Source organism: Chrysoperla carnea, chromosome 1 (assembly GCF_905475395.1).
Source record: "Chrysoperla carnea chromosome 1, inChrCarn1.1, whole genome shotgun sequence".
NCBI lineage: Eukaryota > Metazoa > Arthropoda > Insecta > Neuroptera > Chrysopidae > Chrysoperla > Chrysoperla carnea.
The window spans coordinates 51,256,207-51,270,473 of NC_058337.1; the positions used below are offsets into that span (position 1 = coordinate 51,256,207).

At 30.9% G+C, this 14,267-nt stretch overlaps 1 protein-coding gene across 1 annotated transcript; it reads right to left on the reverse strand.

Moving 5' to 3' along the window:
- Window positions 1-10,590: 10,590 nt before the first annotated feature.
- Window positions 10,591-12,283, reverse strand: LOC123305621 (zinc finger protein 652-B-like). Its single transcript, XM_044887392.1, has 3 exons — window positions 12,245-12,283; window positions 10,804-12,090; window positions 10,591-10,734 (listed from the first exon to the last, which is right to left on the reverse strand). Exons 1-3 carry the CDS (start codon window positions 12,281-12,283, stop codon window positions 10,591-10,593), a joined length of 1,470 nt encoding a protein of 489 aa, XP_044743327.1.
- Between the last annotated feature and the right edge of the window lie 1,984 nt (window positions 12,284-14,267).

The following is a 14,267-nucleotide window of genomic DNA, read 5'->3' on the forward strand; positions in this document are numbered from 1 at the left end:
CATAGGTCAAGTCCCAATTGACCTATGTTGCTCATTTAGCCTCACTCGAACTTGGCCCCACTTTTTACGTCCTGAGTACGCTGTAAAAATTCCAGCTTGATATCTTTTTTCGTTTTTGAGTTGTCATACAGACGGACAGACAACCGAAAGTGGACTAATTAGGTGATTTTATAAACACCTATACCAAAATTTTGTTCATAGCATTAATATTTTTAAGCGTTACAAACTTGGGACTAAACTTAGTATACCTTGCATATTACATATATGCATGGTATAAAAATGTCTTAACAATAAAATGCTAATAACCTGACTATTAAATCTATAAATTTTTTATGCCTGATGCGCAGTCCAAACTACGGAACGGTCGAGGACTAGACCTCGCTAATATATATGTATAATATAATATATATGTATGTTCTTGTATAGAGATGTCTATACGACGATCATAATTATGCATGCGTTGAATGGTTTTATTTAGTTCCCAGCCACTCATTCTGAGGCGCTGTTATACGACATATAGAACCTCGATCCAGTTATAAAGGGGTCAGTGTTATTACCATTTTTGGTCGTAATTCCACCTTTACGGAGATCATAGAATATAACATATAGATAGAGGATCTATATGGCGTAAAATAAAATTTATGGCGTAAAACAGCGCCTCAGCGAGAGTGGCTGAGAACTAAATAAAGCCATTCAACGCATATGTTATATGTTATAATCAGTCATTTGGTGGTGCTATTATATATCTAAAATATATCACAAATTCAACTTCAAATTCAGACCAATTTCAATACATGGGATCCTCTATCTATATGTTATATATATCTATGTCAGAGATATTTGCTAAAACGGTTTTTCTCTTTACGGACCCAAGACCCAATTGACCTGTGTTGCTCACAGGACTCGAATTTACGAACTCAAACTCACTTTACGTCCTAAGTGCGCTATAAAAATTTCAGCTTTATATCTTTTTTCGTTTTTGAGTTATCGTGTCGACCCGGACGAATCTAAATTTTCAGGTTCAATTAAAACCTTACTCTGATTCACAACTGATAAACAGATATGAACGCTTTAAATTAGAAAGTTGTTCTTTATAAACAGGCAAACATTTTTTGTTTGAAACATTCTTTGTAAACCGAATAGTTAAGACAGTAATTGATTGCAAAAAGTAATTGTCCATTCAATTTGAACTAAAATGGTCTTTTACGAACCACTTTTATTGAAATTTTTTTCGAAAAGTGCCTTGATTTCGCAGAAACAATTATACGAAAAAACAATTTTGGGTAAAACTTTCCAGTCCGTTTTTGCCTAAACTGTTCGATTTGTGTAAGCTGTACGGAAGAATATTTCGGATAAAAATTGTTACTTTTTTAATCAATAACTACTTTCTAATTTAAAGTGTTCATGTATCGAATACCAATTATGTCTACGTAAGATGTGCGCCTACACATCCAACATTTTTCGTTTGAAGCATTTTTATCGATAAAAGTTATTTTTCGAGTTTCAAGCATAGGTCAATTTAAAAAAGACAGCCTGTATACGGGGTATATGTATTACATGTACAGTTTCGCTTAAATACATAGATTCCAATGGTGTTTTTTCAGTGCTTTATTTTATTTATAAATTATAATGAATTTTTCCGTTCAATCCCTGTTTTCGGAATAGTCCTGGTCTTATTGAGTCCCGATTATCGAGATTTCTGTACATAATATTTTAAGAATTTGCCGCTCCGGACTGTTGCCCGGCTCGCACCTCCCTGGTTCGAGCACTGTGTGTCTTTAAGACATTCATCCTTTTGTATTTATCCTACTACTTTTCTTTCTATACCATGCATATATGTAATGCGCAAGGTATACTAATTTTAGTCCCAAGTTTGTAACGCTTGAAAATATTGATGCTTGGAAAAAAATTTTGGTATAGATTTTCACAGAATCACCTAATTAGTCCATTTCCGGTTGTCTGTCCGTCTGTCTGCCAACATGATTACTCAAAAACGAAAATAGATATCAAGATGAAATCTTTACAGCGTATCCAGGACGTAAAAAGTGAGGTCAAGTTCATGAATGACCAACATAGGTCAATTGGGTCTTGAGTCCGTAAGACTCATCTTGTAAACCGTTAGAGATAGAACAAAAGTTTAAATGTAAAAAATGTTCCTTATCAAATAATAAACAACTTTTGTTTGAAACATTTTTTCGTAAACATCACTGTTTACCCGTGAGGGCGCAAATTAGGCGTAAATTGTATAGTATGTATTATATGGGAATATCAGCTATATTAGTTATGTATGTGTGACATATATGTATGTGTAATGTGATAGAGTAATCAACACTGTTTATGCATGGTATTTCAACAATTAACTCAGTCAATTGTTTGTTTTCACTTGTTTTGTAACACTTTTCATACTTGGATAGAGTAAATAACGGGTAAGATATTTTTTTTTTGTCCTGCTGACATACAATGAAACTATAAACGGATGATAGGAAATTTTGTTACATTTTAACAATGATTAACGCCAACAAGAAAAATTCTTGAAATTTGTAAAATATCATTGTAGAAAACTGAATAATGACAACATTTCTGATCTGTGACTATTTGAAGTATACGCGTTTAATAAGCAATTTCCACCCAATTCAGTTCGGTGGCTTGCCAACTTTTTTAGCACTTATCTTTTAGCACGTCTCTTCCAAAGCGGTGAATAAGGGCAAAAAAAAAAGTTTTAATTTATCTAAACTTTTGATACTACTTGTGTTTACGTGTGTGCGTTTATGAGTGCAAAATCACAAACGTAAAAACAGACACACAAAAAAAATTTTTAGACACCCGTAAACAGGAATATGTGATGTTTGATGGGATCAGTGGTCGTACAGATAATGTTATTCAGAAAGATGAGAAAAATAATTTCTTCAAATTAAATATCAAAAATTTAACCAATGTTAATTTCGATTTTTAAGTAAATTTTCGTTTATTTTTAAATATTCTTGAGCCAAGGTTACCATTTTTTCTGTGTAGGCCTACGCCCTCTTACCCAATTATTTATCCTAGACGTTTAGTTACTAAATTACTCGTCACTTGACTAAATCATTAGCCTAATTTGCACAAGGCTTTAGGTTGATCGAAAAAATAAAACATATATTACTTTCAAAATTTTTTTTTATTTTGGTGTTCACCTATCTCTTACAAATTTACAATTTGGAATACTTTTTTGCGATGGTGATAAAAACATTATGCTGATGTAATAAATCGTACAGGTTCAATGGATTCAACAGATGTTCAAAGCCTAAAAAACCGAGAAAATTCAAAATATTTCGAAATAAAAAGGGCGGAAAGAAGGCTGAAAAGTTGACACCTCCAAAAACACTTTCTTGACACTTACTCAATTTACATACCGATCTCCAACTCGCTACCTCAATTTGAGGGAACTGTACCCACTTTAATAACATCGATCCACCTAGTAGCAACGATACATATCAACTTTCAACTCATTTGAAATTATGGGGGCCGCTGGAGGTGACCAGAAGTAACAAAAACTACCTACATTGTTTTTAATAAAAAGAAAGAAACGAACAAATTACACAGAAGCCGGAACATATGTAGTTTTTTCGTCTCTTTCTATTTGTTTAAAACAATGTAGGTGGTTTTGGAGATGTTTGACATACATGTAATATGTAACTATTTGTTTTCCGCTACTTTTGGGCATCTTCAGCGACCCCCTTAAATTCAAATGAGTTGAAATTTGATATGTAGAGTTAATAAAGTGGAAATATATTTCAGAAATTTGAACGCTTTTTTCGACAACAATATATGAAGTTGAAACTGTACAAACACTGTACTTTTCAATGGATTAACGCACATTACACATTTTCGTACCTTTCTATTTATTTAATTTGGAGTGTACAGTCTCGCCATCATATGTTAGTGGTATAATGTATTAAGATGACAAAAGCTATTAAAAGTATCATGTATGAAGGATTTTGACTTATATAAAGTACACCAAATTTGAAAAAAAATTAAAAAATTTGGTTTCATAATAAAAACATACGCCTACATCGTGTCCTAAGGGTTACAAAACTGTTTTAAGATACACCCCCACTCCTAGCTGTCGACCTTCGATAGTGTATGAGAATAAATTTTCGGGGAAAATATGACTAATCATAATTTCATAGAATTCAGTGGACAACAAATCAATATTCGCTTGTCACCATTTTGCTGATAACCAAACTGCCTCTGTATTTTGACTTTCCTATAAACCTTCCTTCTCTTGCATACGCTTTTACTCAAAAAGGCTAAGGGGAGATGTGAACCACTAAATGTTTAACCAGACCCCTGTTTTCCAAGGACACTGTGGGCAGGTGCTTAGTGACGCGCCGCGCCGCCTATAGTAGGGAATTGTTGCCAAATCGCAAATAACGCAAAGGCTCATGTTCGAGAGTGGTAAAAAATAGAAACAAATTTATATTGTTATATTGTTATTATAAAATGACGAAACAACTTTTCGTAGAAGTAGAAACATTTTTTCGTAAAGTTAATAAATAAGGTGTGCTGTTTTTCGTAATTCAATTTCCATTGAATTTATTCAATTTATCCATTAATATTTCTAACAAAAGTTGTATCATTACTTCATAAAGAATAACGTTTTAATATAAATTTACCTCTACCAGGTTCTATCTTTTAACAATTATGAATGCGAGTTTTTGAAGCTACAAAAGTTACTCGGGGTCAGATGTCACAAAATACGGTTTTTTTGCAAATATTTCGTTAACGGTCACTGCTATCGAAAAAGTCACCAAATTTGTATATTATAAAATTTCCTACAAAAAACTTACAATTATTTTTTTTCGTAATACTAACGGTTTTTAAGAAAATTCGAATCAAAAATTAGTAATGTACCGTATGCACATTCGGTACAGTATCCTTAATGGCATCTATGTGTCGTATTCCATTTCCACTAGCGCTCTTCGATGAGAATGGAATTCTTAAAAATATGATTTGAATTTTCTTAAAAACCATTAGTTTTTAGAAAATTTCCTCATATACAAAATTGATAACCATTATTTTTTCGATAACAGTGACCATTAACGAAATATTCGTGAATAATCGTATTTTGTGACCTTTGACACCGGGTAACTTTGGTAGCGGCATTCGGATCGATGGGGACTTTTTGAATGAATTTTAGATCCACAAATAGAAGGTTTATGCAAAAATCCAGCTAACATGTTTTACCATGTTACCAATGTACAAAAAAGGTACTCTTCATAAAATCGATTAGTCTCATGGTTTACTCAAAATTTACAATTTTAATCATTAATAATGGTAAGTTTGAGAGAAAAATTTAATTTCGAAAAATTATTTACATTGGATTCCGGTTATTTTTTAGATAAAAATTAAACAACAGTAATTATTCATATCGGCGCTTTGTTTATCATTTTTGTGTGAGCTCTTTTTTGCATTTTAGATTTTTTTAAGTTTTCAGACACAATCTGTTACTCAATCCAAACTATTATGAAATTGTTTGAAGTACCCGCCATTCGCACACATACAAAGATTTATACGACGAATAATAATTAAATTGAATTCTCTGCATAATTTCTTCGCCACCTTTTAGAGTACTTTTAGCGTCTTTGATTCGTTCCCATAGTTGCCCCACATTGTCTAGTGGTATTCCGTAAACCACCAATTAAAGATGTCTCCATAATAATAATCCAATGGATTTAAATCAGGAGAATGTGGTGTCTAATTTACAGAGGCATCGTTACCTCTACCTATCTATTTATTTGGGTAGTTTTGATTCAAATAGTTTGCAGCTAATGAAACGTATGATGGTGCACCATCATGCACATTAACCACATATTTCTGCGAAGGTGTAGAAGTAAATTTTCTAGCAACCTTGCCAATGTATTTCTAAAATGTAAAACGGATTCAAATTATAAATTGGATAAAAATGATGTCAAATCTCTGTCAAAGTTAAACTGTCTTAAATGTGACAAGAGTTTAATTTAGTTGAAACTATAGCAACTAACAAAAATGCATATCGAAATAAGCTAATACACAAATTACTCGTTCTATGAAGTTGTTTGTAGTTTTTAACTCCCGACTAAAAAGAGGAGTGTATAGGTTTATCTTGTACCTGTATGTGTTTGTGAAACCGATTCTGATTTTCTTAAGGTAATTTGTTCGAGAGCGCTGTAACTAGGTTAAAAATTAACAAAAATTAAAAAAATTTTCGGAAAAATGTTCATAAACGTATTCTCTATAATATTGCTCTCACCTAAATTTATGATAAAATGACAAGAAAAAAAGTTATTAAGCAAAAAAAGAAATTTTTGATTTTGTTACTTTTTTGCTCATAACTTTTTAAATTTTAAGTTTATCGCAAAAAGTCACATAGACAAAATTGTAGCCACGACAATTTGCTACAAATTATGTCTTTGCAAATTTTTTGAGAAATCAATATTTTACGAGATACAGCAAAATGTTTTCACCCCTTTTTCAAGATGGCGGGCGGGGGACAAGGGCGCCAACCCCACAAACTTGGGGTTAAGGTTGTATGGACCTCCCCTACATGTCCCACAAATAAAATCGCGTCCTCCCCAAAAATGTTCAGTTTGGCCCTAAAATTGTAACATTTCAATGGACTAACTTTAATTTTATTAAACTGTTCCCAAAAAATATCGTTTCGATCATCAAACTTATATCTTCAATAATTAACGCACATTGAGCGTGTTCGAGCGAACAATTTTTAATAAGCTAAGTAAGACACACAGAATTTCTAACTCTTAGCTCGGGGAACCTTACAGATATTTTGCAAATTTATACATATTTCCAAGCTATTTTCTGTCATTTTTCAAAGTAAACGTGAATAAGAATTATCAGATGTTAGAAATTTTTTTTTAGAGAAATTCTAACAATTTATGTGAATAGCATTTGAACTACATGCTATGTTAGAAAAACTTATTTTTTATGCTGCTGACTACCTAACTTGGCTTTCTAGGAGTTTTATTTTTCTTAACTCACCCATTTATTATCTACAAAGTTATGCAAATTTGTTTAATATATCCTTGGTAAAAAACGTTTCCAAAAAAGTGATGCTAATTGGCTTGAATTATTTATTCAATTTTTTACATCATAAATTGTTAAAACTTTAAACAATTTCTTGCACAACGTAAACACGTATAGGAATATGTTTTTTTTTTTATTTATTGCACTTCAAATAAAAAATTGCACTGCATTTTTTAGTAACTAAGGAAATTATTGCACAGTATAATGCGACGTTATTTTCAAAACCATATGTGAACACATGTAAATTTTTGTTTTGAAGGTAATAACATCCTAATGAATGAGCAGCGAATGCAAAAATGGGAGGTTATCATAATTAATGAAATTTTTAGTTTAGCAATAATGGACTCTAGAGAAACAGAAAACGTAAACCGGCTTCATAATGTGAGAATGAGTTTGTTAGTTTCACTCACACGGAAGATTATCCTTGCACTTAAAGAGTATATTAGGTAATGTTTTCTGTATCTATGGGTTTTATAATATTAATGCAAAACCAAAAATATCCTTAAATCGATTATCATCTATTTTTACAATCCCCACTGTTCTACATTAGGAGTTTTTGAAAATCAACTTTTATGTTACACCTGAAATAAATGTTTATTGCACAATTAAAATTTGGGCTAAAAATAATTTTTTAATAATAAAAAGAATAATTTGACAAATATATTCTAGAAATGTAAACCGATAAAATTGATAGTCTTTCCAAATTATTCAACAGATAGTACGTGCGAATTTAAAAATAAATTATCTTAAAGATTGTGTTTAAAATTTCGACATTAAGAAAAAGTGAAAACAATTTCGCTATTATTTATGCATTCCCACAACCAAGAAATTTGGATTGGACAATAATCTAGGGGGTGATAAGGTATATCGAAAAAAGCATTTTGGTATAAGGAACATAAAAAAATGAGATGTTCCCCTCCAGAGATATAGAAGTTATAAATAATGTATACCATGTCGAATTTCTGCCTAATCCGTTGGGTTTTCGAACAAAAGTTGAAATATTTTTACAAGAAACATTTTTGATATTTAAAGTTGTTCATTTATAACAGATTGTGAAGGTTACCGCAAAACTGATTTAGAAATGTTGAAGATTTTCTAACGTCTGTGACTTCGAACGGGAATGTTTTTTGACACATGTTGCTAATATCAAAATGCTTATTTAGGTGTACCTATCATCTCCTAGGTTAATGACCATTTTCCTGATACATCCAGTGATGCAAAAAGCAGTCATAATTATGGTCGAACAATGGTTGAAATAAAAGTCACAATAATTATAGTCAAAATGACCAATAGGATCAGTATGGAAGTCAATTGCCACAGTCTGAATGGGCTGGAAGTCAAAGAAATTGTCAGAATTGTGTTTAAATGCACCGATTCAAATGTCCAACATTCGGTAAAGTCTGTCATAAAAAATATTAACGATGTAAGGTTGTTATCGAGGGATTTGAATAACGAGCAGATGTTAAAAAACACAATCAAAGCGAATGAAGAAGTTGACCAACTAGAAAAAGCAAATAACGAATTAATTGAGCTGAAGAAAAATTACGAAGACAAAATTATACGTTTAATGGCAACAATTAAAAAAAATTGGATTAAAGAATAATTCATTAAAATTAACTGTGAATAAGCGTATGAAAAAAGAATGTGAGGAATTATCCCGTATTTGTGATGATTTAATTGCGAAGGTTGGATGTTAAATTTTTTTAACGTTAAAATTTATAAAATTTAATAATAACATATTTAATTTATAACATATAATAAATAACATTTCTATTATGTGATTTTTATTTGATTTGTCCTGGTGCCATGGATTTCAGATTTCACAATTTGAATATTAAACTCAAATAATCTCCAGACGAAGTTGAAAATAAACCAATGAAACGTTGAGAATTTTGAAAATTAAATATTTTATTTTTTGTCCAAGTTCCCGATATTTAGTCTTACATTTTGTTAAAATTTATTTAGATATTATTTACGATTTAATAATTCAATTTTGAAATCGCAGTGACAAACTTAAATACATGTTTTCTCACAGTTTAATCAAGTGTCGTAACGCTTATTAATAAGACCTGGATTGAGGACCGACTTTTACTATTTAACTTTTTTGCATTAAAAAAAAGCTACATAAGATTCAATATTATTTATCAAACATTTCAACCTAGTTGTACCCATTGTAAACATTTTATTTCCACAAAAAGATGTAATAAGAAGTTTTGTATCGAAAAAAAAATATCCGATTTACTTTTCAATTTTTTTTAAACATGTCAAAAGACATAACATTACTAGATTGACTACCAGTATCCAACTGACAATCCACTAATGTATTCAAAGCTCCGACAAAAAATTCAAATATTACATTTTCCGAATCATTAACAGTAATGTTTTTGAATGACTTACAAAATCTTGCAAAATGGTTGGATTTAGTGCAAAAGTAGCAGATCTTACCGAATGTTGTACATATCGATGCATTTGACCACAATTCTGACAAATTCGTTGACTTCCAGTCAATCAGGACTCCCGACTATTGACTTTCATACTGCCCGTATGCTTATTTTGACTATAATTATTGTGACTTATATTCCGAATTTTCGCTAGGAATGTCATTGCTATGACTATAATTATGACTGCTTCCTGCATCACGATATTAGAAATTCCAATTGCATTAACTAGAAATATTTTCATATCACAACATAAATACTCTTGTGTTTCCTAAGAATTAAAGAATATCTGAATTTTCGATTACATAAATTAACCAAACCTACACTATTTCAGAACCATAAATGTATTAAAACCGTTTTCACTAGATTTGGTCACCAGCAATTTGCTACTTTTTGTCTTAAAGTTTCTCTCAGAGAACAAGATGCTAATTAATATTCGGGTGAATTAAAAATGGGAAAAGACAATTTTGTGTTTCTGAAAAGTTTGATAATAAATAGAATGTTGTCAAGATAAACTTATTCGACTAAGAAGCTGATATAATAAAACAGAATTTATTATTTATACTCCAATCATCTTAGGGTTTCACCTCGGAATCTAACGGAATAAGCTGAATTTTTGTACAATCCTTTATTTTGGTAGTACAAATGTTGTCTCAAAAGTAACATATGATATCGTGTGCGCATCCTTAGATATTCAAGGGGAAAGGTCGCGAAAATCAATTTTTTGAGAATAACTCGTTTCCTTCGCCTTCAATCGTATTTACATTTATTATACAAGTTATACAAGTCGGGTTATTAGAAAGAAAATCAGGACAGAAAGTATTCATTTTGACCATTTAAGCTGGAGGCGAGGGTCGATCATTTTCGCTTTAAATATTATATGTTAAAATGTTAATGATCAAAATATCATTCTAAACATATAAGGTCGTATTTATATTAATGTAATCCTAATTTAAAATTTCGTTGGTATCATATTTAAGCTCAGATTTTCTACTAACATACTGTTAGTTCATAGGTAAAGTACAAAAACCTTAAATGATAGCGTCAAAGTCGTAATTTTAGACACAATCATATCCTAAATAAAAATTTTCACTTATGAAAGTACATTTAATAATGATTTCTCATGTACTTTCATATGAATTTTCAATGCAATTTTTTGAATAAACGCTTTATCACATACATCGCACTGATATGGTCGTTCACCCGTATGTCGTCTCACATGATTCAATAAAATTTTCTTATCAAAAAATGCTTGTGAACAAAATGTACAAATAAAATTACGTTCATTTAAGTGAATTCGTGATACGTGCATTTTTAACATGAACTGAGTGCGGTAAGTTTTATCACATTTATCACATGCATACGGACGATCCTTAGTATGTGTTAGAAAATGTCGATGTAAATTACTAGAAGTATGAAATTTACGTCCACATATATTACATAAACATTTATATTCAGGTGGTTGATTTTCATGGACACGTTTCACATGACGTCGTAATGAATCTTTATACATAAATATCTTTGAACAACCTTCGCATGTATACTGTTTACGATCGCCATGTGTTGCCATATGATTTTGAAAATAACGTCGTATTATTGATTTACCACATACATCACAAGTACGATATTGTTTTATTTTTATTTGTGGATGCAATTCTTTCATATGTCGTTTCAATAATAATTTATTACGAAACGTTTCAGGACAATATTCACAATGCATTGTTTCTTTATGTACATTTATCATATGCCTACGTAATTCGTAATCACGTCGGAATGACGAATCACATTTTGGACATGCAACTGTACGATCACCATGTGTGTATTGGTGTTTTCTTAATAAAGCTAATTTTGAGAATGTTAAGTTACATGTTGGACATTGTAAATTCGTTGAAAAGTGTGACTTTTCATGTGCACGTAAATGTAATGGATGGTAACATATTACAGAACACTTTCTACATTGAGTACCCTCTGCGTTATGTTTTCTCTGCATATGTAAACCAAGTGCAATCGGTGTTTTGTATATGACATCACACTCATCGCATTTTATTATTGAAGATTTATCATCTTCATCATTGGATTCAAGATCACTTGGTTTTACGTCTTCATTATTCCAACTTGGATCCCAATCTGGATCTTCATCGTCTTCATTCTCACTACTAGAATCTTTCCAATCATGATTTTTCCTTTTTGTTGAACTTTTTATTCTTTTTGGTCTATCAATTTTGCTTCTAGTTAATCTCTTAGCTAAGCATACATCGTCATCATCATCATCAGCATCTTCATCGCTTTTAATGTTTTCACTTTCAATTTTAGATGTATCCTCTTCCTTAATATCTATTGAGAGGCTATTCAATAGAACATCATTATCATATTCAAAATTAAAATTATCTCTTTCAACTTTTACATTGGAAAAATCATTCTCATTTACAGCAAAATTATTGGAATGTTTGTCAACATTAATTTTATTTTGACCAAGAATTTGGCGAAAAGTGTTATCGGATTTCTCACACAATTGTTTGAAACTGATAGTATTTTGCAATTGAAGAAAACATGCATTACATATTTGATTTGGTAAATCATCATTTTCCCAAATCTACACGAATCGGATAGAAATTAAATACATTTAGAAAAAAATAACTATATTCTTTAATTACCTGTACCGAAGTACACTCTACTATCATTTCAATTATTTTAAATGTATTTATTGATAAAAATGATTTATCAAATTTCATACAAATACGGCAAACTTTCTCAAAATCAGACACTAGAATACACTTTGTATCCATTTTTAAACATTTCACGTTATAGAATTTATGTGAATAAATTGTTAATATCGTCTGTTTTAAAACAATTGTCCATTTTACTTGGGTTGATATGGTTATTTATTTTGTAGCGTTTTTGATCTTTTAGTTAGGATTGTACTTATTTTTATTGTTTTATACCATGCATATAAGTAATATGCAAGGCATACTAAGTTAGGTCCCAAGTTTGAAACGCTTAAAAATATTAATGCTATGAACAAAATTTAGTCCATTTTCGGTTGTCTGTCCGTCTGTCTGCCAACACGATAACTCAAAAATGAAAAAAGATATCAAGCTGAAATTTTTACAGCGTATTCAGGACGTAAAAAGTGGGGTCAAGTTCGTAAATGAGCAACATAGGTCAATTGGGCCTTGACCTATGGGTCCGTAGAACCCATCTTGTAAACCGTTAGAGATAGAACAAAAGTTTAAAAGTAAAAAAATCTTCCTTATAAAAAAATAAACAACTTTTGTTTGAAACATTTTTTCGTAAACATCACCGTTTACCTGTGAAGGCGCAAATTAGGCGTAAATTGTATAGTATGTATTATATGGGGATATCAGTTACGACATGTATGTATGTGTAATGCGATAGAATAATTAACACTGTCTATGCATGGTATTTCAACAATTAACTCAGTCAATTGTTTTCACTTTTTTTTATGTCTTGGATGTTTAATATAAACAAATGAGTAGTTAATTACCATAATTAATTATTTCTTTAATTTTGGGGATTTTGGGCGACCCAATTATTACAACTTGTGTAGATTCTCCACAGGGTCAAAGTTCGATATTATAATTTCGAATTTCCTATCTTTTCAAATTTAATTCAATGTACGTGGTAACTGTATATTAGTGGAGTGGTATCTGTTTTGATAGTAGTGTATTTGTGGCGTGAAAGCCAGAATGAACATCTTTTTTTTTTCAAAGACGAATTAGATCAAGTTTTGCCCTGGGCACATTCAAAATAATAGGAGATAATACGCGCTTAGTTAGCAATGAATGAAACTAAATGCTATCATTCACAATAAAATGAGAGCATCACATCTTATCACAAATAGCGGAGCGAAAGACTATATTAGTCCCTTCGTATCTGTTTCCTGAACACTAACTTAACTTCATTTGAGCAATTTACCTAAAATGTTTCGTTCATTCATAGGTTTAAAACGAAATTAAATTACTTCCCATTTGCTTAATTTATCATTTATTTTGGTACTTTTTTTATAAAATAAAATTTGAAATGGTAATAAGAAATATAGCAACCTTAGCAACAATAATTAAAATAAGAAATCTAAATTAAAAAACTTCTTCATAACTATATGGTAAAGTCATTTAAAAATTGAAGACCCACTGGAGATGACTAGATGCTTATAGAGACTAATTACTAGTGACTATCTAATAACTTAAAAGTTTGGATATAAGTCATCTCATAGCCCTCGTGTGTCGTTTGGCGACACTTACTATTATCCTATCGTAGATGACTATCAAATTAGCTTTAAGTGACAAATCAAGTCATTCGATATGTCGAAGTCATCAGAAGTCAACTCCGATGTGAATCGCATCTTGTGAATAGTGTAATCGTGATGAAGGTAGCCATGAGCGTTACGCGCTTAGTTATCATCGATATATAATCCGTTTTCTCTTTATATAACTAAGAAGTCAAACAAATTTTAGTCACCGATGGATGGTATTTTATTTACTGAAGACAATTTTCGAAGGTGCTTGGATATTAACATGTCAACAATTGTTATAAATGCTTTTTTTCCTTGTTGCTCTCTCCAAAGCGAACCGATTTTCTTAAGAACATGTATTCTTAAGAGCACTTTCCATTAAAATACCTTTCAACAAATCACAGACAAGCAGACACACACACACACATACATAACGGTCAAACTTATAATACTCCAAAAAATTAATTTTAATAGACCTTTGTCACATTTTGTTTCTTTTTTTAAATGAAAGTAAATGT